Here is a 23,636-nt window from a genome sequence, read left to right on the forward strand (position 1 = left end):
TTCGGCGCCTGTTCGGGTCAGTGCATCTAACCAGCACGTCTTTCTGACTGTGGGACCCACGCAGACATGGTGAGAACGTGCAAACTCTACACAGACAGTGACGCAGGCTGGGAATTGAACCCAGGTCCCTAGCGCTGGGAGACAGCAATGCTAACTACTGTGCCACCCAATGTGTAGGTTAAGGGATTGGGCATGCTAAATTACCCCTTAACGATTTGTAGAAGGATTAGAGGGGAGATGAGGAAATAATCTTTCACCCTGAGGGTTATTGGTGTCTGGAACTCAATCCAGTAGGGTTGCAGGGACAACTAATTTAAAAAGGTGCCCAAATACTCATCTGAAATGCCATGACCTTCGAATCTATTGACCAACTGCTGAAAATTGGGATTGGAGTCGGGGCAGGGAGAAGGGGCCTCATTTGTTGGCCAGCGCAGACATGATGAGCAGACTGGTCTCCATCAGGGGTTTGGTAAATCTTCCTCTGTTTTCTATATTTTTGTAAAAATCCCAAAAAAGGGGGGTGGGGTGTGCAGGGATGTGGGGGGGGGGTGGTGTTTCATGAATTGCTCCTGAGAGGAGAGCCAGCAGGCACACAATGGGCCGAATGGTCTCATGCCTTGGCGCAAATGGTTTCTACAACTTAACCCTCTGCAAGCGCAGTGCAGAAGCCAGCGATCTGGCCATCATCTTGTTCCTGGGATCTTGCTGTGCTCAAATCAGGGCCTACCATATGCGTTTCCAAGATTGCACAATTGAACGTAGAAACTAGAAACAGGAGTAGGCCATTCAGCCCTTCGAGTCTGCTCTGCCATTGATTATGATCATGGCTGATCATCCAACTCAATATCTTCATCACCAACCCCTCTTCCCTCCCATACCCCTTTAGCCCCAAGAGCTATATCTAATTTCTTCTTGAAATCATGCAATGTTTTGGCCTCAACTACTTTCTGTGGTAGTAGAATCATAGAATCCTACAGTACAGAAGGAAGCCATTCAGCCCATCGAGTCTGCACCGCACACAATCTCACCCAGCTCCTATCCCCATAACCCCATGCATTTACTCTAGCTAGTCCCCCGACACTAAGGGACAATTTAGCACGGCCAATCCACCTAACCCACACATCTTTGGAGTGTGGGAGGAAACCGGAGCACTCGGAGGAAAACCACGTAGACACGGGGAGAACATGCAGACTCCGCACAGGCAGTGATTTAAATCGGGAATTGAACCCGGGTCCCTGGAGCTGTGTGGAAGCAGCGCTAACCACTGCGCCACCGTGCCTCCCTGGTGAATTCTACACATTCACCACTCTCTGGGTGAAGAAATTTCTCCTCACCTCAATCCTAAAAAAGAGGTTTAACCCCTCACCCTCAAATTATAACCCCCCCCCAGTGCTGGATACCCCCCAACCTTTGGGGACATCAAGTTCTTTGGGATGTCCCCTCCCCGCACGGGGGCTCGGTGAATGTTAAGTCTATTATTCTGTACAGATGGCAATAGTGCCTTTGAGAAGTCAAGAGAGAGAGAGAGAGAGAAGCCATCACAGTTAATTAAGATTAGAAAATCAAGCCTTTGGGGCTTTGCAATGATGGGAAAGAGGCAAATCCTTTTGTACAGGATAGTTTCGTTCAGTCAGGCTGGCTGGTGAGTCGCTTTTGTGAATTTTATATAAAAAAAAATCACCAGTGTAAAACTGAGGAGATTGAAATGATTGGTGAAGATAAAATTCCTTGGGCTACAGGATGCCAGGGATTGGGATTCATTTGGGCAAAGATTAAAAAAGCAGGGAACCAAAATACCTTTTTTCTGATGGATTGACTCTGAATCCGATTAAAGCGAGTCGACTTTGATTATTATCTGTTAACAGTGCGGGTCCTAATGGCTTGTAGCGTGGGTGAATGGACACAGCTTCACGGATGAAATGGTCGCCCCGTGAAATCCATGGGGATTCTCTCGCTCCCCCGAAACCGTGGACCGGGATCTCGGGACTGGAGATAAAAAGGGAAGAGTCCGGGAACTTTCTGAGCCCACCCCTCCTCGATTTGGGTCTCCTGAGGTCCCTCCAGCCATGGGCGAATGGTCTATCTTGGAGAGGCTGCTGGAGGCAGCTGTACAGCAGCACTCCACCATGATCGGAAGGTGAGCTTGGCTCAGAAAGGAGTTGGGGGGGTTGGGGGGGGGATGATTAAACGTTCACCTCTTAGGTTAAAAACAAAACGCCAGCAAATCCATCCAGTAAAATCCTGCCCGCAATCTACCAATATGTGCAGGGTCCATTTAGAAAACGGTCTTAATTTAACCTTGTGATTCCTCTGCATTTATTGAAATGTGACTTTTTCGATTGTACGGAGAATTTAGAAAAAAATTACAAACATTGTGTGTGAGAGAGTGCAGTGCAAAAGATAGAGAAAGAGGGAGAGAGAGAGATAGACTGAGTGTGTGAGAGGGAGTGAGAGAAAGAGAGTGTGTGAGATGGAGTGAGAGAAAGGAAGAGTGAGAGAGAGTGCATGAGAGAGTGAGAGAAGGAGAGAGTGTGTGTGAAAGCCAGCGAGAGTGATAGAAAGAGAGAATGCATGTGACAGGGAGTGAGAAAGTGATAGAAAGAGAGTGCATGACAGTGAGAGAAAAAGTGTGAGTGATAGAGAGTGTGTGAGAGAGTGATAGAAAGAGAGAGAAACCAAAAGAGGGGGTTAGAGAGAGATAGACTGTGTGTGAGAGAGAATGTGAGAGAAAGAGAGCAAAAGAGTTAGAGATAGTGTACATGTGCATGAGAAAGAGAGTTAGAGAAAGAGAGTAAGAATGGGGGTGATTCTCCCAGCCCACTGCACTGCTCTAACTTGGGGCTGCTGGAGAGGGGTGGGGGTGGGAGAGATTGGGGCTGGCGGGGAGCTGGTGGTGGAGACATCGGGACTGGGCCAGTGACGGCCAGGAGACCGGCGACTGGGGGAGGGGGGGGTGAATCGGAGGGCCAGCTATGTGGGGTTGTAGGGCTGGCCTGTGATCGAATTGGCCAGCGATTGGAAGGCCGGCAGTGCGGGACCTTTTGTGCATGTGCTGATCTCGGCGCTGATAAGTTGGAGCGTGTGCAGTGGCGCATTCAGAACTATGCTGCTGGCCTCTCCAGTGGGAATCGACCCCTGCCACCAAGTGTGGGAGATACATTCTGAAAGTCCTGCTGAGAAAAAGCAGCAGGATTTAGTCCTGTTTTTACGCAAATTTGACGCTTAGAATTGTTTTGGAAGAATCGTCCCCATTGTGTGAGTGTGTGTTTGTGTGTGTGTGTGTTTGCATGTGTGTGTACTTACATGTGTGTGCTGGTGTGTGTCTGTGCTTGCGTGTGTCTGTGCTTGCATGTGTGTGTGCGTGCGTGCGTGTGCGAGAGAGAGTGAAGGTGGGTGTAGGTTGGCTCACAGTGGGGTGGGAGGTGAGGGGTTGTAGGTGGTGGGGATATTGGGGCAGTGCCAGCCATGGCCACCTTGTTGTTACTGGCAGCCTTGTGGGTGGGGCAATGTTCCACATGTTACATTTATCTAGCGCCTTTTACAATCCTGGGGCGTCCCCATGTCTCCATGGGTTTCCTCTGGGTGCTCCGGTTTCCTCCCATACTCCAAAAATGTGGGGATTAGGTTGATTGGCCACATTCAATTGCTCCTTAGTGTCAGGGAAACTAGCTAGGGTAATCATGTGGGGGTTATGGGAAAAGGGTCTGGGTGGGATTGTGGTCAATGGAGTGAATGGCTTCCTTCTGTACTACAAGGATTCTATGAAAAAAATAGGGAATAGCTGGGATACTGGGTTGTGCGGGGATGGAACTGTAAAACTGAACAAGTCAATATAAATAGGGGATAGCTGGGGCACTGGGTTGTGCAGGGATGGAGCTGTGAGACTAAACAAGTTGATATAAATAGGGGAGAGCTGGGACACTGGGTTATGTGGGGGGGGAACTGTGAGTTTGAACAAGTCAATATAAATAGGGGATAGCTGGGACACCGGGTTGTGTGAGGGGGGAGCTGTGAGACTGAACAAGTCAATATAAATAGGGGATAGCTGGGACTCTGGGTTGTGTGAGGGGGAAGCTGTGAGACTGAAATAGTCGATATAAATAGGGGATAGCTGGGACTCTGGGCTGTGTGAGGGGGGAGCTGTGAGACTGAACATGTCGATATAAATAGGGGATAGCTGGGACTCTGGGTTGTGTGAGGGGGAAGCTGTGAGACTGAAATAGTCGATATAAATAGGGGATAGCTGGGACTCTGGGCTGTGTGAGGGGGGAGCTGTGAGACTGAACATGTTGATATAAATAGGGGATAGCTGGGACTCTGGGTTGTGTGAGGGGGGAGCTGTGAGACTGAACAAGGTCAATAAACTCAGTAGAAAAAAGCTCTGTGGCTTAATTTTGATTTCACCCACTGATTTGGATTTTATTAAAACTCATAGTGCCTGGAGTGGGGATTGAACCCTCAACCTTCAGACACAGGTGACACCCACTGAGCAAGAGTAATACCCGTGTCATTATTGCCGAGGACAAGTGTTTGTCACAATCAGAGGTTAAAATGTGGGGGACGGAAACAAGCCAAAGAGCAGCATTGGGACTGTGTGCAACCAGACACCCAGCGTTGTACATTCTGTCAGGCGAGGGAAAGACTTTTGGGTCAGCGACTTAAAATTAAAGCACAGGAGCCCATTTTCTGGTTGATTGATTCCCAAGATGTTGCTTAATCGTTATTCACTGTGTTCAGTCTCCCCCCATCCCCCAAACTCCCCCCCACTCTCCTCTGCTCCCAGCCAGAAGGCATTGAGGCCTTTGCCACCAGGCACTCTCCACTATGTCCCTATTATTCATGTGCGACTGGCGGTATTATTTAATCAGAAAGCAGGTTACCGCACTGAATTTAACCCTGTCCTTACTCTCTTTTCTTCATTCGTTTTCGAGGTGTGGGCATCATTTGAAAGACCAGAATTTATTCCCCCCATCCCTAATGGGGAGACGATGGCCTAGTGGTATTATCGCTAGACTGTTCATCCAGAAACTCAGCTCAATAGTCTGGGAGACCTGGGTTCAAATCTCGCCACGCAGTTGGTGGAATTTAAATTCAATAAAAAAATCTGGGATTAAAATGACTGTGAAACGATTGTCAGAAAACCCCATCTAGTTTCAATAATGTCTTTAGGGGAAGGAAATCTGCTGTCCTTACCCGGTCTGGCCCACATGTGGCTATATTAGTGAGCCAGATGGGTTTTTCCAACGGTTTCATGGTCATCAGTATTTTCTTAATTCCAGATTGTTTTATTGCGTTCTTTTATTTGATATATTATTGTTGCATATACTAACATAGTGAAAAGTATTATTTCTTGCATGCTATACAAACATAGAGAAGAAAAAGAGAGGGTGCAGAATGTGTGTTACAGTCATAGCTAGGATGTAGAGAAAGATCAACTTTGTGCAAGGTAATTACATTCAGAAGTCTGACAGCAGCAGGGAAGAACCTGTTCTTGAGTCGGTTGGTGCGTGACCTCAGACTTTTGTATCCTTGTCACAACGGAAGAAGGTGGAAGAGAGAATGTCAGGGTTGCATGGGGTCCTTAATTATGCTGGCTGCTTTGCCAAGGCAGTGGGAAGAGTAGCGGGATTCAATGGATGGGAGGCTGGTTTGTGTGATGGATTGGGCTTTGTTCATAACCTTTTGTAGTTCCTTGTGGTCTTGGGCAGAGCAGGAGCCATTCCAAGTTGTGATACAAGCAGAAAGAATGCTTTTTATGGTACATCTGTAAAAGTTGGTGAGAGTCGTAGTTAACATACCAAATTTCCTTAGTCTTCTGAGAAAATAGAGGTGTTCTGGGCTTTCTTAACTATAGTGTCAGCATGGCGGGGAGGGGTGGGGGGGTGGATGCCGGTGCAGGAGGAGAGCGACCAGGACAGGTTGTTGGTGACCTGGACACCTAAAAACTTGAAGCTCTCGACCCTTTCTACTTTGTCCCTGTTGATGTAGACAGGGACATGTTCTCCTTTACACTTCCTGAAGTCAATGACTCTTTCGTTTTGTTGACATTGAGGGAGAGATTATTGTTGGCGCACCAGTTCACCCGATTCTCTATCTCATTCCTGTACTCGTCTCGTCATTGTTTGAGATCCGACCCACTACGGGTGGTGTCATCAGCAAACTTGAAAATCGAATTGGAGGGGAATTTGGCCACACGATCATAGGTCTATAAGGAGTATAGTAAGGGGCTGAGGACTCAGCCTTGTGGGGCACCGTGTTGAGGATGATCGTGGAGGAGGTGCTATTGTCTATCCTTACTGAATTCCACCATCTGCTGTGGTTGACTCTCAAGTGCCCTCCAAGGGCAACTGGAGATGGGCAATAAATGCTGGCCAGCCAGCAATACCCATGCCCAGGAATGAATGAAAAAAAAACTGCCCCTTGAGAAGGTGATGGTGTGCTGCCTTCTTGAACTGTCGCAGTCCCTGTAGTGTGGGTGTACCCACAGTGCTGTTATGGATGGAGTTCCAGGATTTTGACCCAGCCACAGTGAAGGAACAGCCAATACTTTTCCAAGTCAGGATGGAGCGGGAGGGGAACTTGGGAAGTAATGTTCCCCATGAATCTGTCCTTCTATATGGGAGAGGTTGTGCTGGAAGGTGCTGTTCAAGGAGTCACATAAATGCGTTTCCACAAGTCTTTTTTTAAATTCATTCTTGGGCATCACTAGCTGGGCTAGCACTTATTGCCCATCCCTAGTCGCCTTTGAACTGAATGATTTGCTAAGCCATTTCAGAGGGCAATTGAGAGTCAACCACATTGCTATTGGAGTCACATGTAGGCTAGACCAGGTAAGGGCAGCAGATTTCCTTCCTTAAAGGACATTAGTGAACCAGATGGGTTTTTCCAACAATGGTTTCATGGTCATCTGTACATTCTTAATTCCAGATATTTTTTATTGAATTCAAATTCCACCATCTGCCGTGGCGGGATTCAAACCCAAGGCCCCCAGAACATGAGCTGAGTTTCTGGATTAATAGTCAAGCGATAATAATACCACCGCCCACTGTCTCCCACTGACATGCAGAATAATCAAGCACGTGCTTTATCATTTGCATTAATAAGACAGAACCACACTCATAGTTCTTGTGTCTGGAAACCACCCTCCTCAGACCAAGAACTCCCCAGCAATCACGAGCTGTTCCTAACTGAGTTTCATTTTTAGTCCCTTCCTGCTTCAGTCTTAGTGAACAATTGTTTCCATTGGCACTGGGGAAAAGCATAGATTTACTTATAATAATTACAATAAATAAACACCAGAGGGAGAGAGGAGGAGAAATATTTTTAGCAATGTGTGGTTGTGACCTGGAACGTTCTGCCTATAAAGATATGGGATAAGTGCAGGAAAATGGGATCAGTGCGCCTCTAGTGGTAGTTATTGTCAGTGCAGACTCAAAGGGCCTTTTCTCTGCTGTATGATTCTATGACTTTCACATGGGAATTGCATAATGACTTGGAAAGGGAAAGCAGTCAGGGCAGTGGGGTAAAGAGTAGTTTTAAATTGCCACAAGTTGCCTGAATAACCTCCTTCAGTGCTGACGTACTGTCACAGGGTGCAGGGCAATAAAGTTTATTTATTAGTCACAAGTAGGCTTATATTAACGCTGCAATGAAATTACTGTGAAAATCCCCTAGATGCCACACTCCGGTACCTGCTAAAGGGGACACTGGCAGCAGTGTCGCACAGTGGTTAGCACTGCTGCGTCACAGCGCCAGAGACCCCCCGGGTTCAGTTCCTGGCTTGAGGCACTGCCTGTGCGGAGTCTGCACGCTCCCCCCGTGTCTGCACGGGTTTTCTCCCACAGTCTAAAAGACATGCTGGTTAGGCACATTGGCGCAAACAGGCGCTGGAGTATGGTGACTAGGGGAATTTCACAGTAACTTCATTGCAGTGTTAATGTGACTAATAAATAAACTTTAAACACTGGGGAAGTAGAACAAAATGGAAGGACTGGGATGGGGTGAGATTAAATGACAAAAGATGTGAAGGGACAAACTGGCGGAGGGAGTGGTAATGGTTGGCAGAGGTTTGGAATTCTTCTGCAACTGATGTGAGCTGGAGCAATTATTAATCTTAAACCAAAGACACATTTTTGTTAACCAAAAGTTAATGGATATGGGGCAAAAACAGGAATATGGAGTTTGATTAGAGATCAAATGAATGGTTTAGTTAGTTTATTTTTATCACAAGTAAGCTTACGTGAACGCTGCAATGAAGTTACTGTGAAATTCCCCTAGTCGCCACACTCCGGTGACTGTCTATCTCTGACTGTTTGGGTACGCTGAGGGAGAATTTAGCACGGCCAGGCACATCTTTCAGACTGTGGGAGGAAACCCACGCAGACACGGGGAGAACGTGCAGACTCCACCAGACAGTGACCTAAGCCAGGAATCGAACCCGGATCCCTGGCACTGTGAGGCAGCAGAGCTAGCCACTGTGCCACACATGTGCCATTGTGCTGCAATGGTGGCAGAGTGGTAATGTCACTGGACTAGTGATCTGGAAGCCCAGGCTGATGACCTCAGCATATGACTTTGAATCCCACCATGGCGGATGGTGATATTGGAATTCAATTAATAAAATTGGAATTATAAAACTGGCCTCATTAAGACAATAGGAGCAAGAGTAGGCCATTCAGCCCCTCTAGCCTGCTCTGCCATTCAGTAGAATCATAGCTGATCCAACATTCCTCACGTCCACTTTCCTGTCCTTTCCCTTGATTCCCTTACCGATCAAAAATCTATCTAACTCAGCCTTAAATATACACAAGGACTCTGCCCCCACAGCGCTCTATGGCAAGGAGTTACAAAGACTCACAACCTTCCAAATGAAGAAACTGCTTCTTATCTCAGTCTTAATTGGCGCCCCTTTATCCTGATACTCTGCCCTCTGATCCTAGACTCTCCCATGAGGGAAACATTCTCTCAGCATCTACCCTGTCAAGCCCCTTAAGAATCCGATATGTTTCAATGAGATCACCTCTTAGTCCTCTAAACTCTAATGAGTGCAGTCCCAACCTGTTTACTCTTTCCCTGATAGGACAACCCCTCCATATGAGGGATCATCCCAGTGAACCTTTATTAAACACCTCTTATGGAATAGCAGCTTTCCCTCAATAAGGGAAGCAAATGTGAGGTAATGCATTTTGGAAGGTCTAATACAGATAGGAAATATACAGTAAATGGCAGAACCCTTAGGAGTATTGATAGGCAAGGGGATCTGGGTGGCAATGCAGATGGAGAAAGCAGTCAAAAGAAGGCATACGGCATGCTTGCCTTTATTGGCCGGGGTATTAAGTTTAAAAATTCGCAAGTCATGTTGATGCTTTATAGAACCTTAGTGAGGCAGCACTTGGAATATAGTGTTCAATTCTGGTCGCCACACTACCAGAAGAATGTGGAGACTTTGAAGAGCGTACAGAAAAGATTTACCAGGATGTTGCCTGGTATGGAGGCCATTAGCTATGAGGAGAGGTTGGAGAAACTTGGTTTGTTCTCACTGGAGTGACAGTGGTTGAGGGGAGACCTGATAGAAGTCTACAAGATTATGAGGGGCATGGACAGAGGGATAGTCAGAAGTTTTTTCCCAGGATGGAAGAGTCAATTACTAGGGGCATAGGTTTAAGTGTGAGGGGCAAGTTTTAAAAGAGATGTATGAAATAAATTTTTTACACAGAGAGTGGTGGGTGCCTGGAACTTGTTGCCAGGGGAGATGGTGGAAGTGGATACGGTAATGACTTTTAAAGGAAATCTTGACAAATACATGAATGAGATGGGAATAGAGGGATATGGTCCCCGGAAGCATAGGGGCTTTTAGTTCAGTCGGGCACATGGTCAGTGCAGGCTTGGAGGGCCGAAGGGCCTGTTCCTGTGCTGTAATTTTCTTTGTTCTTTGTTCAAAACTGCTCACAGTAATGGTGGCCTTGACAATACTCCGATTGTTGTAAAAACCATACTGGGTCACTAATGTCCCTTTAGGGAAGGAAATCTGCCATCCTTACCTGGCCTGGCCTGCAAGTCATAGAGTTTTTACAGTGCAGAAAGAGGCTATTTGCAACAATTCTCCAACAGACCTTACACAGGACCTATCTCCGTAACCCTCCACATTTACCCCACTGATCCCTCAAACCTATACATCTTTGGACACTAAGGGGCAATTTAGCATGGCCATTACACCTAACCTGCACATCTTTGGACACTAGGGGGCAATTTAGCATGGCCAATACACCTAACCCACACATCTTTGGACACTATGGGGCAATTTAGCATGGCCAATCCACCTAACCTGCACATCTTTGGAATGTGGGAGGAAACAGGAGCACCCGGAGGAAACGCATGCAGATATGGGGAGAATGTGCAAACGCCAATCACCCAAGGTCGGAATTGTACCCGAGTCCCTGGCATGGCGAGGCAACAGTGCTGATCACTGTGCCACCGGGCTGCTCCATGTGTCTCCTGAACCACCACGTGGTTGAATTGTAAATGCTGTCAGTCAGCATTTACACGATTGGGCAGCACTGTCTCAACAATCCTAAGAATTATAATTAATAACCGGTTAAAGATTAGCACTCAGGTTTGCAAAGTGGCTCACTCATAATTGCTAGAAGCTACATACATTAATAAGCAGCGAATGTTGGACCTGTTGGTGACACCCACATTCCATGATTTTTTTAAATGGTGATATATTTATGTGGTTGGAAATTAATATGACTGTAGAAACCACTTTCATAAGAAAACCTGTGACTTCTCTGGATGTGACTTTATAAAGACTTGCATTTGCTGCCTCGCAGCACTAGGGACCCAGGTTCAATTCCCGGCTTGGGTCACTATCTGTGTGGAGTCTGCACATTCTCCCAGTGTCTGCGTGGGTTTCCTCTGGGTGCTCAGCTTTCTTCCCACACTCCAAAATATGTGCTGGTTAGGGTGCATCGGCCCTGCTAAATTCTCCCTCAGTGTTACCTGTAAAAGCACCAGGTTGTGGCAACTAGGGATTTGCCCAGTAACTTCATTGCAGTGTTCATTAAGTTTAAATTTTTTTATTGTGTAACTCTGTGCTGTGCAGGGGTTATTTCACATACTTATGTACTCCTGTAAAATTTGATTGGACAGCTATGAATTACACTAACAACCAATTTAAGATTATCACTCAGGCTTGCAATGTGGCTTAATTACACTTGCTTAAGTTACGATGATATCAGGGACCTATCCTCTGCGGGCAAAAGGAACATGTCCAGGCATTATGCCTTTTTTGAATTAAATAGAAGTGTGGGGTGGCAATGGTTCCCTGGTGCATTCGCCACAGCAATACGTCCACCAATTGGAGTTGACCTGCTATCCAATCAGCATCCTTTTCTCATGCAGTAAAAATTGTTGCTAGCTTTAAAATTTGGCATTCCTGTGTTTGTCCTGATGAGTACAAGACAAAAAACTTTGGCATTCTTGATAAAAGCTAATTATTGCAGATGCTGGAATCTGAAACTGAAAGGATCATAGAATCATAAAGGTTTACAGCATGGAAACAGGCCCTTTGGCCCAACTTGTCCATGCCGCCCAGTTTTTACCATGTAGACAATGTTGACTGCACTAATAATGACATAAGTTTAAATGTCACATAAGCTGCTGTGAAAAACAAAGCTCTTCTCAGAGCCTTTGCAGATAGGCACCAAGGCCATTAGTCTGGGCAAAGCTCAGTAATTCAGACATATCTCTAACTAGTTGTAAGGGAGTGATCCCATTCACTGGAATAAGCTGTACCATGACAACTTGTTTTAAGCCTTCACTTTGATTGGATATTGCAATGAAACAAGTATAAAGCAATTGTGATTGGAATAGAACACCTACCTGTAAGTGAATTTGAAAACTATAATTGCTTTTGTATCTTGGAATATGCCACACTAACTAGCTACAGAGATGTGCGCTATAGCTTTCCAATGTCCTTGCTATGGCTTGCATTAAAACAGCTGCTTAAGAGAACTCTGTGACTTGGTCTGGTTAGTTGAAGGGTATAGTTGTGATCAATTAAAAGTTTGACATCAAAGCCTGCAAGAGAAACAAATACAGAAAATGTTGGAAAGCCTCAGCAGGTCTGACAGCGTCTGTGGAGAGAAAATAGAGCTAACAGTTCAAGTGAGGATGACCCTTCATCAGAGCTGACATAAGGTATAAGAACCTAAGAACTAGGAGCAGGAGTAGGCTATCTGGCCCCTCAAGCCTGCTCCACCATTCAATAAGATCATGGCTGATCTTTTTGTGGACTCAGTTCCACTTACCCGCCCGCTCACCGCAACCCTTAATTCCTTCACAGTTCAAAAAAATTATTTATCCTTGCCTTAAAAACACTCAATGAGGTCGCCTCAACTGCTTCACTGGGCAGGGAATTCCACAGATTCACAACCCTTTGTGTGAAGAAGTTCCTCCTCAACTCAGCCTTAAATCTGCTCCTCCTTATTTTGAGTCCATGTTCCCTCATTCTGTTTCCCGCCAGTGGAAACAATTTCCCTACTTCTATGTTATCTATTCTCTTCTTAATCTTATATATTTCCATAAGATCCCCCCTCATTCTTCTGCATTCCAATAAGTATAGCCTCAGTCTACTCAGTCTCTCCATATAAGCCGACCCTTTCAACTCCGGAATCAACCTAGTGAATCTCGTCTGCACCCCCTCCAGTGCCAGTATGTCCTTCCTCAAGTAAGGAGACGAAAATTGTATACAGTGAATGAGGGAACGTCGGAATAGGTATGGATAGGCCTGTCAGCTCTTTGAGCCTGCTCTCCCATCCAATAGGATCTTGGCAGATCTGGTTTGTGATCTCAACCCCACTTTCCTGTCTTTACCTCCATAACCTTTGACTTCCTTGTCAGTCTGTCTTGAATATATTCATTGACCCAGCCTTCAGTTATTCTGGGGAACAGCACTCCACAGAAGAGGCGTAGACGATTTTCTAAATGGGGAGAAATTTCAGAAATTGGGAGGACAAAGGAGTACTAGTTCAGGATTATCTGATCAAGATCTCCCCTCATTTTTCTGAGCTCCAATGAGTGTAGTCCCAGTCTACTCATGTACTGATGTTTAGCATTCTTGTGTTTGTTTTGATGAATACAAGAGGGAAAACTTTGACTGCATGTCTCTTATCCCAGAAATACTTGTAAGATCTGTCCAGGTAACTTTTGGTCTTTGCTTTTCAGAATCCTCCTCACAGTGGTGGTGATCTTTCGGATTTTAATCGTCGCCATTGTTGGGGAGACGGTCTACGAGGACGAGCAGGCCATGTTCATGTGCAACACCCTTCAGCCCGGTTGCAATCAGGCCTGCTACGACCGGGCGTTCCCCATTTCTCACATCAGATACTGGGTCTTCCAGATCATCCTGGTGTGCACCCCCAGTCTCTGCTTCATCACATACTCCATGCACCAGTTGTCGAAGCAGAAGGAAAAACGTTTCTCCGTGCTCTACCCGGTCTTGGAGGGGGATTGCACCAGGATGTCCCTGGAGCAGAAGGAAGACAAGAGGCCGAGGTGCAGCCTTATCAATGGGATTCCAGCTCAGAGCCCAGAGGGAACTGTAACGTCACGGGAATTGGACCACACAGAGGGCAAGAGGAGGTCCAACCTTTCGGGATGGATCAGTAGCAAGAGCGCAAAGATGAAACAGCAGGAGGGCATATCGCGGTTTTATATCATCCAGGTGGTCTTCAGGAACGCCTTGGAGATTGGCTTCTTGATGGGACAATACTTTCTCTACGGGTTCAACGTGCCTGCCATCTTTGAGTGCGACCGGTATCCCTGCGTCAAGGAGGTGGAGTGCTATGTGTCCAGGCCAACAGAAAAGACAATCTTCCTGGTGTTCATGTTCGCTGTCAGTGGTATCTGCGTGGTCCTGAACCTCGCTGAGCTCAACCATCTGGGCTGGAGGAAGATCAAGACAGCAGTCCGAGGGGTTCGTGCCAAGGGCAAGTCCGCATTCGAGATCAGGAAGAAGGTGCCACAGTATTTTAGCACCCAGGGAAGGACCCAAACCAGTGAGTCTGCGTACGTCTGAGTGACTTTGAGTGATCTTATAAGTATTTCTGGGATAAGAAACACGCAGTCAATGTTTCCCATCTTGTACTCATCAGGACAAACCCAGAGACAACCAAATTCATTGGAAGGGAATGGTTAAAAAAAAATTGTACTTGGCCCATGACCGCAGCTTGTCTTTGTAGAGTGTGGCCTGCTGGTAGAGTCAAAGAAATTCAAGGACCCAGTAGTGTGAAGGAAACTCATAAATCCAAGAAGAAGGAAGATTTGCATTTATATAGAGTTTTTCATGACCAATGAACATCCCAAAGTACTTTACACCCACTTAAGAGTGAAGCGCTGTCACTGTTGTAATGTAGGAAACATGGCAGCCAATCTGGGCACAGCAAGATCCCAGGAACAGCAATGTGATTAATGACCAGATAATTTTTTTTTAAGTATGCAATGTTGACGGAGGGATGAATGTTGTCCAAGACACCAGGGGAGAACATCCCTGCTCTCCTTCATAACCATGACATGGGATCTTTTACATCCATCCGTATAAGCAGATGAGGCTTTCCACTCAAGATCTCAGCTGGAAAATGGCGCTTCCAACGACAATTGTACAGCAAAACGGTCAAGTAATTTCCTAGTTTTTTTTTCATTCATCATGGGTTGAGAGTGTGGCTGGCTGGGCCAGCATTTATTGCCTATCTCTAGTTGTCCTTGAACTGTGTGACTTGCTAGGTCATTCCAGAGAACAGTTCAAAGTCAACCACATTGCTATGGCTCTGGAGTTACATGTAGGCCAGACTGGGTAAGGACGGCAGACTTCCTTCCCTAAAGGACATTAAAGTTCATTTATTAGTGTCACAAGTAAGGCTTACATTAACACTGCAATGAAGTTACTGTGAAAATCCCCTAGTTGCCACACTCTGGCACCTATTCAGATACATTGAGGGAGATTTTAGCATGGTCAATATAGCTAACCAGTATCTTTACCAGACTGTGGGAGGAAACCAGAGCACCCAGAGAAAACACTCCTAATCTCCCTAGTACTAAGGGGCAATTTAGTCTGGCCAATCCACCCAACACGCACATCTTTGAACTGTGGGAGGAAACTGGATCACCCGGAGTAAATCTATGCAGACATGGGGAGAATGTGCAGACCCTGCACAGACAATGACTGACGCCGGGAATTGAACCCAGGTCCCTGGTGCTGTAAGGCAGCAGTGCCAACCACTGTGCCACCATGCTGCTTATTAGCAAACCAGATTGGTTTCAGTGGATTCTGAATTCCAGATACATTTTATTGAATTCAAATCCTTCAATGGCAGGATTCGAACCAGGGTCCCCAGGCATTAGCTGAATTAATAGTCTAACGTTAATACCAATAGGCCATCACCTCCCTAACTGTTTGCCCTTGCCATTGGAGCTTTCTTCAGGATTGGAAGTAAGGAACTCTGAGACATCATTTGATATGATGTCCTAGTTGGGCAGTAGAGTGGCATAATGGTTAGCACTGTCGTCTCACAGCGCTGGGGGCCTGGGTTAGATTCCAGCCTCAGGTCACTGCCCATGTGGAGTCTGCATGTTCTCCCCGTGTCTGCATGGGTTTTCTCCGGATGTTCTGGTTTCCTCCCACTGTCCAAAAATGTGCAGGTTAGATGGATTGGCCATACTAAGATTGCCCCAGTGTCAGGGGGATTAGGAGGGTAACTGAGATTATGGGAATCCTGCGTGGGATTGTGGTCAGTACAGACTCGATGGGCTGAATAGCTGTAGGGATTCTATGATTTTAAGTTCTGCTTTAGAGTTTAATTCCCGCACGTTTGCCTTCAGTCTTCAGTTGGGAATGGAACAATGAAGGAATCATCTTCATGAGGATCACTCTTGATATTAATAAAACCATGGAGATGCTGCCAGCCTGGGACTGAATTGTTCTCTGGGACATTGTGTTCAAATTTAATCCATGATGGTTCCTGTCAGTAATGTAACCGGACATGAAGAATAGACCAGGGAGGCCTCAGAACTCTATTCCCCAACTGTACCTAAGCTTTTTATCTTTTTTTCTCTCTTCAGCAGGGAAATATGCCCTTTCTGTCCACTTGTCATTGCCATCCCTTCTTTTAACCACTAAGCTAGTTCCAATTGCTCACGTTTGGCCCATATTCCTCTATACCCACTTTACACATGTAACTGTCTAAATGTTTATTAAAAGACAAAATTGTACCCAGCCCCAATACTAACTCTGGCAGCTTGTTCCAGACACTCACCGCCTCCTAATTGAAATAATTGTCCCTTTGCCCCCATCTTTGAAGACTAAGAAGCATTTTAGCATGGTCAATTAACCTTAACTGTGCATCTTTGGACATTAAGGGCAAATTAGGATGGCCAATCCACCTAATTTGCGCATCTTTGGACACTAAGGGACAATTTAGCATGGCCAATCCACCTAACCTGCACATCTTTGGACACTAAAGAGCAATTTAGCATGGCCAATCCCCTAAACAGCGCGTCTTTCGGACTATGGGAGGAAATCAGAATACCCGGAGGAAACCCATGCAGACATAGGGAAAACGTGCAGACTCCGCACAGTGACCCAAGGCTGGAATCGAATCCGGGTCCTTGGTATTGTGAGACAGCAGTGCTAACCACTGTGCGTCTTCTGCAGGAGAGACATAGGGATTTGAAATGTTGACTCTGTTTCTTGCTCCACAGATATTGCCAGACCTGCTGAGTTTATCCAGCATTTTCAATTTTATTCCAGAACTGAACTGTATTAAGATGTAGTCTAATTGAATGGCAGAATGGGTTGGAGGGGCTGAATGGCCTCCTCGTGCCCCAATGTTCCTGATGCTGTTTTGCAGTGAGTCCCATTGCTGATATTCGTGCTCCATATGAGCCTCATCGCACCCCTCTACATCTCACCTCTATCAGCATATCCTTCTATGCCTTTATCCCTTAAAACGGGAATGTGGTAACAGCCAGACTGTCTCTGACAGTCGAGGGATGAATATTGGCCAAGATGCTGGGGGCAACTCCCTCTGCTCATCTCTGAAATATTGGCCACGCAATCTTTCACATCGATCCAACAAAGATCTTAAAAAGTTCAACACTCCCTCAGTACGGCACTGGTCCATCATAGAAACTAGAAGCAGGAGTAGGCCATTCAGCCCTGAGTCTGCTCTGCCATTCATTATGACATTACTACGGGTGGCACAGTGGCTAGCATTGTTGCCTCACAGCGTCAGGGACCTGTGTTCAATTCCAGCCTCGGGTCGCTGTCAGTGTGGAGTTTACACATTCTCCTCATGTCTGTGTGGGTTTCCTCTCTCAGTCCAAAGATGTGCAGGTTAGGTGGACTGGCCATGCTAAATTGCCCCTTAGAGTCAGGGGAACTAGCTAGGGTAAATGCTTGCGGTTATGTGGATAGGGCCTGGGCTGGGATTGTGGTCAGTGCAGACTCAATAGGCTGAGTGACCTCCTTCTCCACTGTAGAACTCGATGAGTCAATGGTCTCCTCCTGCTCCTGTGTCCCAATGTCCCCTGGCACAGAACGTTACAGGAATGTTTATTATTGTTTCATGACATGTTCTAACAGGCTGAAGGCAGTGGTTTCTGCTTTTTATTCAAATTAATCTGTCTCTGAGCAAGAGACACGAGAATCAAAACAGCAGCTAGGAAGGATTCAAATGCAAATGTGAGGGAGAAATCCTGGAAGCTTCATATCATTGTACTAGTGAGCAGCAGTGTTCCGATTTTAACTCCAGTTTTAATTCCAGCATGGTTTTACAAGCAGCGATTCTTTTGTAACAGTGTTGTACAGGTGGTCATTCTGAGTTAGATCTGAATTGATTCCTTTTTCTGAATTTCATTCTCTTGTTCTGAACATTTTTCTCAAGGCATGGTGAATATATTAAAGAAGTTGTGGCGGTGTCTGACCAGGATAAAAACTACCTCTGGGACGAAATAAAAAGCTGTACTGGCCTCCCTCCTGACTGCAGCAGAAAGGGGAGGGAGAGATTGAGTGAGAGAGAGAGACAGAAAATAAGTGGCGGAGAAAGAAAAAAAAGACCGAGAGAGGCCAAGAAAGAGGAGAATCGTGGAATTGTTACAATGCACAAGGAGGTCATTCACTCCATCATGTTTGCATGGCTCCTGGATTGCTCCAGTCTCCTGCCTCCTCTCAGTACCCCTGCATGGCATGGTGGCACAGTGGTTAGCAGATACCTCACAGTGCTGGGGACCTGGGTTTGAATCCTGGCTCTGGTTACTGTCTGTGTGGAATTTGCACGTTCGCTGCACGGGTTTGCTCCGGTTTCCTCCGAAAAACGTGCTGGTTAGGGTACATTAGCCATACTGAATTCTCCCTCAGTGTACCCGGACAAGCGCCGGAGTGTGGCAACTAGGCACTTTCACAGTAACTTCATTGCAGTGTTAACGTAAGCCAACTTGTGGCACTAATAAATTAATTTTAAACTTTTCAGGTAACAGTGTAATTCCACACATCCTCAGGCACCCCATTCCTGACATTAACCACTCGCTGCGTAAAAATGTTTCTCCTCATATCACTTTTGCTTCTTCTACCAGCTGTTTTAAATCTGTGTCCCCTCTCATTCTCGATCTTTTCACAAATGGGAACAGTTTCTTCCTACGACTGTCATGATTTTGAACACCTCAATCAAATCTCTTCTTCTACTTGTGGAAAACAACCCTAACTTTGCTGAACTATCTTCAAACATAGAGACTAGGCACAGGAAAAGGCCATTCGGCTCTCTGAGCCTGCTCAACCATTCAATACAGTCATGCCTGATCCTCGATCTCAATACCATAATTCCACTTTCTCCCCACATCCCTTGATGCAATTAAAAGCAGCCAGCAATATAAAGGACCTCAGTCACTCTGTGCGTTTCCTCCAGGTGCTCCGGTTTCCTCCCATAGTCTAAAAGACATGCTGGTTAGGTGCACTGGCTATGCTAAATTTTCTCTGTGTACGCAAACAGGTACTGGAATGTGGCGACAAGAGGATTTTTTTTACAGTAACTTCATTTGCAGTGTTAATGTAAGCCTTACTTGTGACACTAATAAATAAACCTTATAAAGCAGCCAGCAAAATCAAAGACCCCACAAAGCCTGGACATTTGCATCGGAACAAAGATGCAAAAGTCTGAGATCACGTACCAACTGACTCAAGAACAGCTTCTTCCCTGCTGCCATCAGACTTTTGAATGGACCTATCTTATGTTAAGTTGATCTTTCTCTACACTGTAGCTGTGACTGTGACACTACATTCTGCATCCTTTCCTTTCCTTCTCTTTTATGTACTCTATGAATGGTATGCTTTATCTGTATAGTGTGCAAGAAACAAAACTTTTCATTGTATATTAATACATGTGACAATAATAAATCAAATCAAATATAACTAAAAAGAATCCATCTCTCTCTGGAATACATTCAGTGACTTGAGCCCCATAGCCTTCTGTGGTAGAGGATTCCATAGGTTCACCACACTAAGTAAGAGAGACAGATTGATATGAGCAGAGAAAAGTACATTGCAGCTGTCAAGCACTTTCCTGTATGTAAATACAAGATTTGCATTGCATTTCAAACCCTGTGAGCCCTTTGGTGTTTTGTAGATGAACAGTTAGTGAGATTCAATCTGAGTGTTTGGACAGGAGCCTGGAGGAAGGATTGCCATCAGGGACAGCTCGATACATGGTGCCCTCGATTTGGACATGGGTTAACACCCACTTAATAGAATCATAGAATGCCTACACTGCAGAAGAAGGCCATTGGTCTATTGAGCCTACAGCCACAACAATCCCACCCAGGCCCTATCCCCATAAAGTCACGTATTTACCCTGCCAAACCCCCTAACCTGCACATCTTCCGAAACTAAGGGGCAATTCAGCATGGCCAATCCACCTAGTCCAAAGATGTGCAGGTTAGCTGGATTGGCCATGCTAAATTGACCAATGCCAGGAAAATTAGCAGAGTAAATATGTGGGGTTACAGGAATAAGGCCAGGATGGGATTGTGTTTGGTGCAGACTCGATGGGCTGAGTGGCCTCCTTCTGCACTGTAGAGATTCTATGATTCTAACCTGCACATCTTTGGACTGTGGGAGGAAACCCATGCAGACATGGGGAGAATGTGCAAACTCCACACAGACAACCACCCAAGGCTGGGATCAAACCTAGGTCCCTGGCACTACGAGGCAGCAGTGCTAACCACTGTGCCACCACCTTTAAATGTTCTGAGCTCCCTGTAAGTGCAATAAGACCAGTTTTACTATGCACCCTTGTGTGTTCTATGTCTCAAACAAAGCGATGTCACAGGGTACTTGCATCAGGTGGCTCAGTGGTGAGCACTGCTGTCTCACAGCTCCAAGGACCAGGTTCAATTCCTGGATTGGATCACTGTCTGTGTGGAGTTTGCACGTTCTCTCTGAACTCACCTGACAAAGGAACAGCGTTCTGAAAGCTAGTGGCATTTACTACCAAATAAACCTGTTGGGCTTTAACCTGGTGTTGAGAGACTTCTTACTGTATAAATATACCCACAGTGCTATTCATCATAGGAACCCTACAGTGCAGAGGGAGGCCATTCAGCCCATCAGGTTTGCACCGACTCTCCAACAGAGCATCTTATCCAGGCCCTATCCCTGTAACTCCGTTCATTTACCCCATTAATTCCCCCTAACTACACATCCCCAGACACTAAGGGGCAATTTGGCATGGCCAATCAACTTAACCCATACATCTTTGGACTGTGGGAGAAAACTGGAGCACCCGGAGGGAACCCACACAAAAATGGGGAGAATGTGCAGACTCCACACACAGTGAGCGAAGCCAGGAATCAAACCTGGGTCCCTGGCGCTGTGAGGCAACTACTGTGTCACCATGCCGCTCTCAAAAAGGCAATTCCATGATTCTGACCAAGCGACAGTGAAGGAATGGCCAATATATTTTCAGTCAGGATGGTGAGTAACTTGGAGGGGAAACATGCAGATTATGACATCTGCAGCCCTTGTCCTTCTATGTGTTAGAAATTGTGGGTTTTGAAAGGTGCTACCTAAGGAGAGTGGCTGAGTTTCTACAGTGCATCTTGTGGACAACACACACAGCTGCCGCTGTGCATCAGTAGTGGAGGGAATGAAGGTTGCAGGTGGTGGATGGGGCACCAATCAAGCAGGGCTACTTTGTCCTTTGGTGTGGAGCTTCTTGAGTGTTGTTGGAGCTGAACCATCAAGCAAGGTCATCAAAGCATCCTTTCCAGATGTATCACAGCTCAGTATGGCTCCTGCTCTGACCAAGACTGCAAGAAAGTACAAAGAGTTGTGAACAAAGCCCAGTCCATCGCAGCCTCCTGTCCATTGATTCCATCTACACTTTCCGCTGCCTCGGAAAAGCAGCCAGCATAATTAAGGCCCTCCCACACATTCTCTCTTCCACCTTCTGTCGGGAAAACGATACAAAAGTCTGAGGTCAGGTACCAACCAACTCAAGAACATCTTCTTCCCTACTGCTGTCAGATTTTTGAATGGACTTACCTTGCATTAAGTTGATCTTCCTCTTCACCCTAGCTATGACTGTAATACTACATTCTGCACTCTCTTGTTTCCTTCTCTATGAATGGTATACTTTTTCCATATAGCATGCAAGAAACAATACTTTTCACCATATACTAATACATGTGACAATAATAAATCAAACCAAACTTGATCAGCATCCCATCCACCACCTTAGACGTTAGAGTGTCCAAAACCAGGGGTCACAGTCTGAAGATACAGGGTAGACTGTTTAGGGCAGAGACGAGGAGAGATTTCTTCACTCAGAGTGTGGTCAGCCTGTGGAATTCATTACCACACAGTAGCTACAGACAAAACATTGAATGTTTTCAAGAAGCAGTTAGATATAGCGCTTGGGGTGAAGGGGACTCAAAGGATATGAGGGGAAGTTGGGAACAGCTGATTGGGTTGAACGATCAGCCATGTTCATAATGAATGTCTGAATAGACTCAATGGGCTGAATGATCTCCTCCTGCTCCCATTTTCTATGTTTCTACATTACCACCAACATACAGTGGCAACCATATGTACCAGCTACAAGATGCACTGCAGCAACTCACCAAGGCTCCTTCAACAGAACCTTCTAAACAGTATCACAGAATTGTTACAGGATAGAAGGAATTCAGCCCATCATGTCTCCAGCAACTCTCCACCAGTGATTCACCAAGTGCCTATTCCCTGTAACCCTGCACATTCTCACCTTTCAGATAATAATCCATCTCCCTCTTAACTCACAATTGAATCTGCCTCCACCACACTCTACAGCACAATTTCCCAATCCTTACCACTCATAGCTTCATAGGAACCCTACAGTGCAGAAGGAGATCATTCAGCCCATTGAGTCTGTATCATAGAATCCCTACAGTGCAGAAAGAGGCCATTCAGCCCATCAAGTCTGCAACAACCACAATCCCACCCAGGCCCCTACCCCCATATCCCTACATATCTTACCCAGGCCCACCCTATCCCCACAACCCCAAGTATTTATCCCACTAACCTTAACATCTTGAAGAACCAAATCAAAAAAAATCAATTAAGAGGTGACTACCATTAAATTAAAGAAACAGTCATTCATAGAAACACTACGGTGCAGAAAGAGGCCATTTGGCTCATCAAGTATGCACCAACAACCCCATCCAGGCCCTATCCCCATCTATTTACCCACTAATCCCTCTAACCTACGCATCTCAGGACTTTGAGGGGCAATTTTAGCATGGTCAATCAACCTAACCTGCACATCTTTGGAGTGTGGGAGGAAACCAGAGCACCAGGAGGAAACCCACACAGACACAGGGAGAACATACAAGCTCCATACACACAGTGACCCAAGGCTGGGAATCGAACCCGGGGTCCCTGGAGCTATGAAGCAGCAATGCTAATCCACCATGCCACCCCAAACTGGCTCTCCAACAGAGCATCTTACCCAGGCCCACCCTTATCCCCATAACCGCAAGTATTTATCCCACTAACCTTAACATCTTGACGAATCAAGTCAAATCGAATCAAAAATCAATCAATTAAAACACATGTGAGAGGAGGGGGAGTGACTGCAACTAAATTGAAGAAACAGTCATTGTTTCAGGTCAATGTGAAGTGTCAGCATCTGCTGGTTTCTATGGGCAACCAACTGCCCCCCATTGACCGCGGATCCCGGAGGCGCCTGGAAATAACGTCATCACAACGCGCCCACACGTGACCAAACCATTCCCGCACATGATGGGGGTGGATCATTCAAGAAATATCATCATTTTGCACATAAATGCAAATACAGAACGACTACCCCAACGTATATAAATGTATTTATTGAAATCATATATTATGTGTGAACTTATGTCTTTAATACAAATCGTAGTGATTTTAATTGTAATTTTTCTCCTCTGTTCCCCCCTCCTTCGCCGGTTCAATTTTGTCAATGGTGCGTCCCGTTGCTAGCTACGCGTCAACCAAACCGCTACTCCTGATTGACGTGGATTCTAGCCAATGAAGGATGTAGCTGGCCAGAAAGTGACCAATCACGACCGCAGGATGG

The 23,636-nt window shown here is 45.9% G+C and overlaps 2 protein-coding genes across 2 annotated transcripts in view; one reads left to right on the forward strand and one right to left on the reverse strand.

Annotated features, from left to right (window-relative positions):
* LOC145362251 (NF-kappa-B inhibitor alpha-like) overlaps positions 1-23,203 on the reverse strand; it is a 48,459-nt gene extending 25,256 nt beyond the window's left edge. The window contains exon 1 of the mRNA XM_080218326.1: positions 23,078-23,203. Coding sequence (XP_080074452.1) covers positions 23,078-23,085 — 8 coding nt within the window. The 5' untranslated portion in view covers positions 23,086-23,203. The remainder of the gene's footprint in view (positions 1-23,077) is intronic.
* On the forward strand, positions 1,805-14,852 carry LOC145362223 (gap junction delta-2 protein-like). The gene is made up of 2 exons (XM_080218286.1): positions 1,805-2,137; positions 13,225-14,852. The coding sequence occupies exons 1-2, from the start codon at positions 2,067-2,069 to the stop codon at positions 14,075-14,077; spliced, it is 924 nt and encodes a 307-aa protein (XP_080074412.1). The 5' UTR covers positions 1,805-2,066; the 3' UTR covers positions 14,078-14,852.
* Positions 23,204-23,636: the final 433 nt, after the last annotated feature.

The sequence above is a fragment of the Carcharhinus amblyrhynchos genome, unplaced genomic scaffold, assembly GCF_965287045.1.
Source record: "Carcharhinus amblyrhynchos unplaced genomic scaffold, sCarAmb.v2.hapA scaffold_37, whole genome shotgun sequence".
NCBI classification, from domain to species: domain Eukaryota; kingdom Metazoa; phylum Chordata; class Chondrichthyes; order Carcharhiniformes; family Carcharhinidae; genus Carcharhinus; species Carcharhinus amblyrhynchos.

What these genes read in the sequence shown, in the direction of transcription:
- LOC145362223 (XM_080218286.1), top strand. Translation starts at nt 2,067, where the DNA reads ATGGGCGAATGGTCTATCTTGGAGAGGCTGCTGGAGGCAGCTGTACAG. An exon ending in CACTCCACCATGATCGGAAG is followed by an intron (nt 2,138 to 13,224) that starts GTGAGCTTGGCT and finishes TTTGCTTTTCAG; the next exon opens with AATCCTCCTCACAGTGGTGG.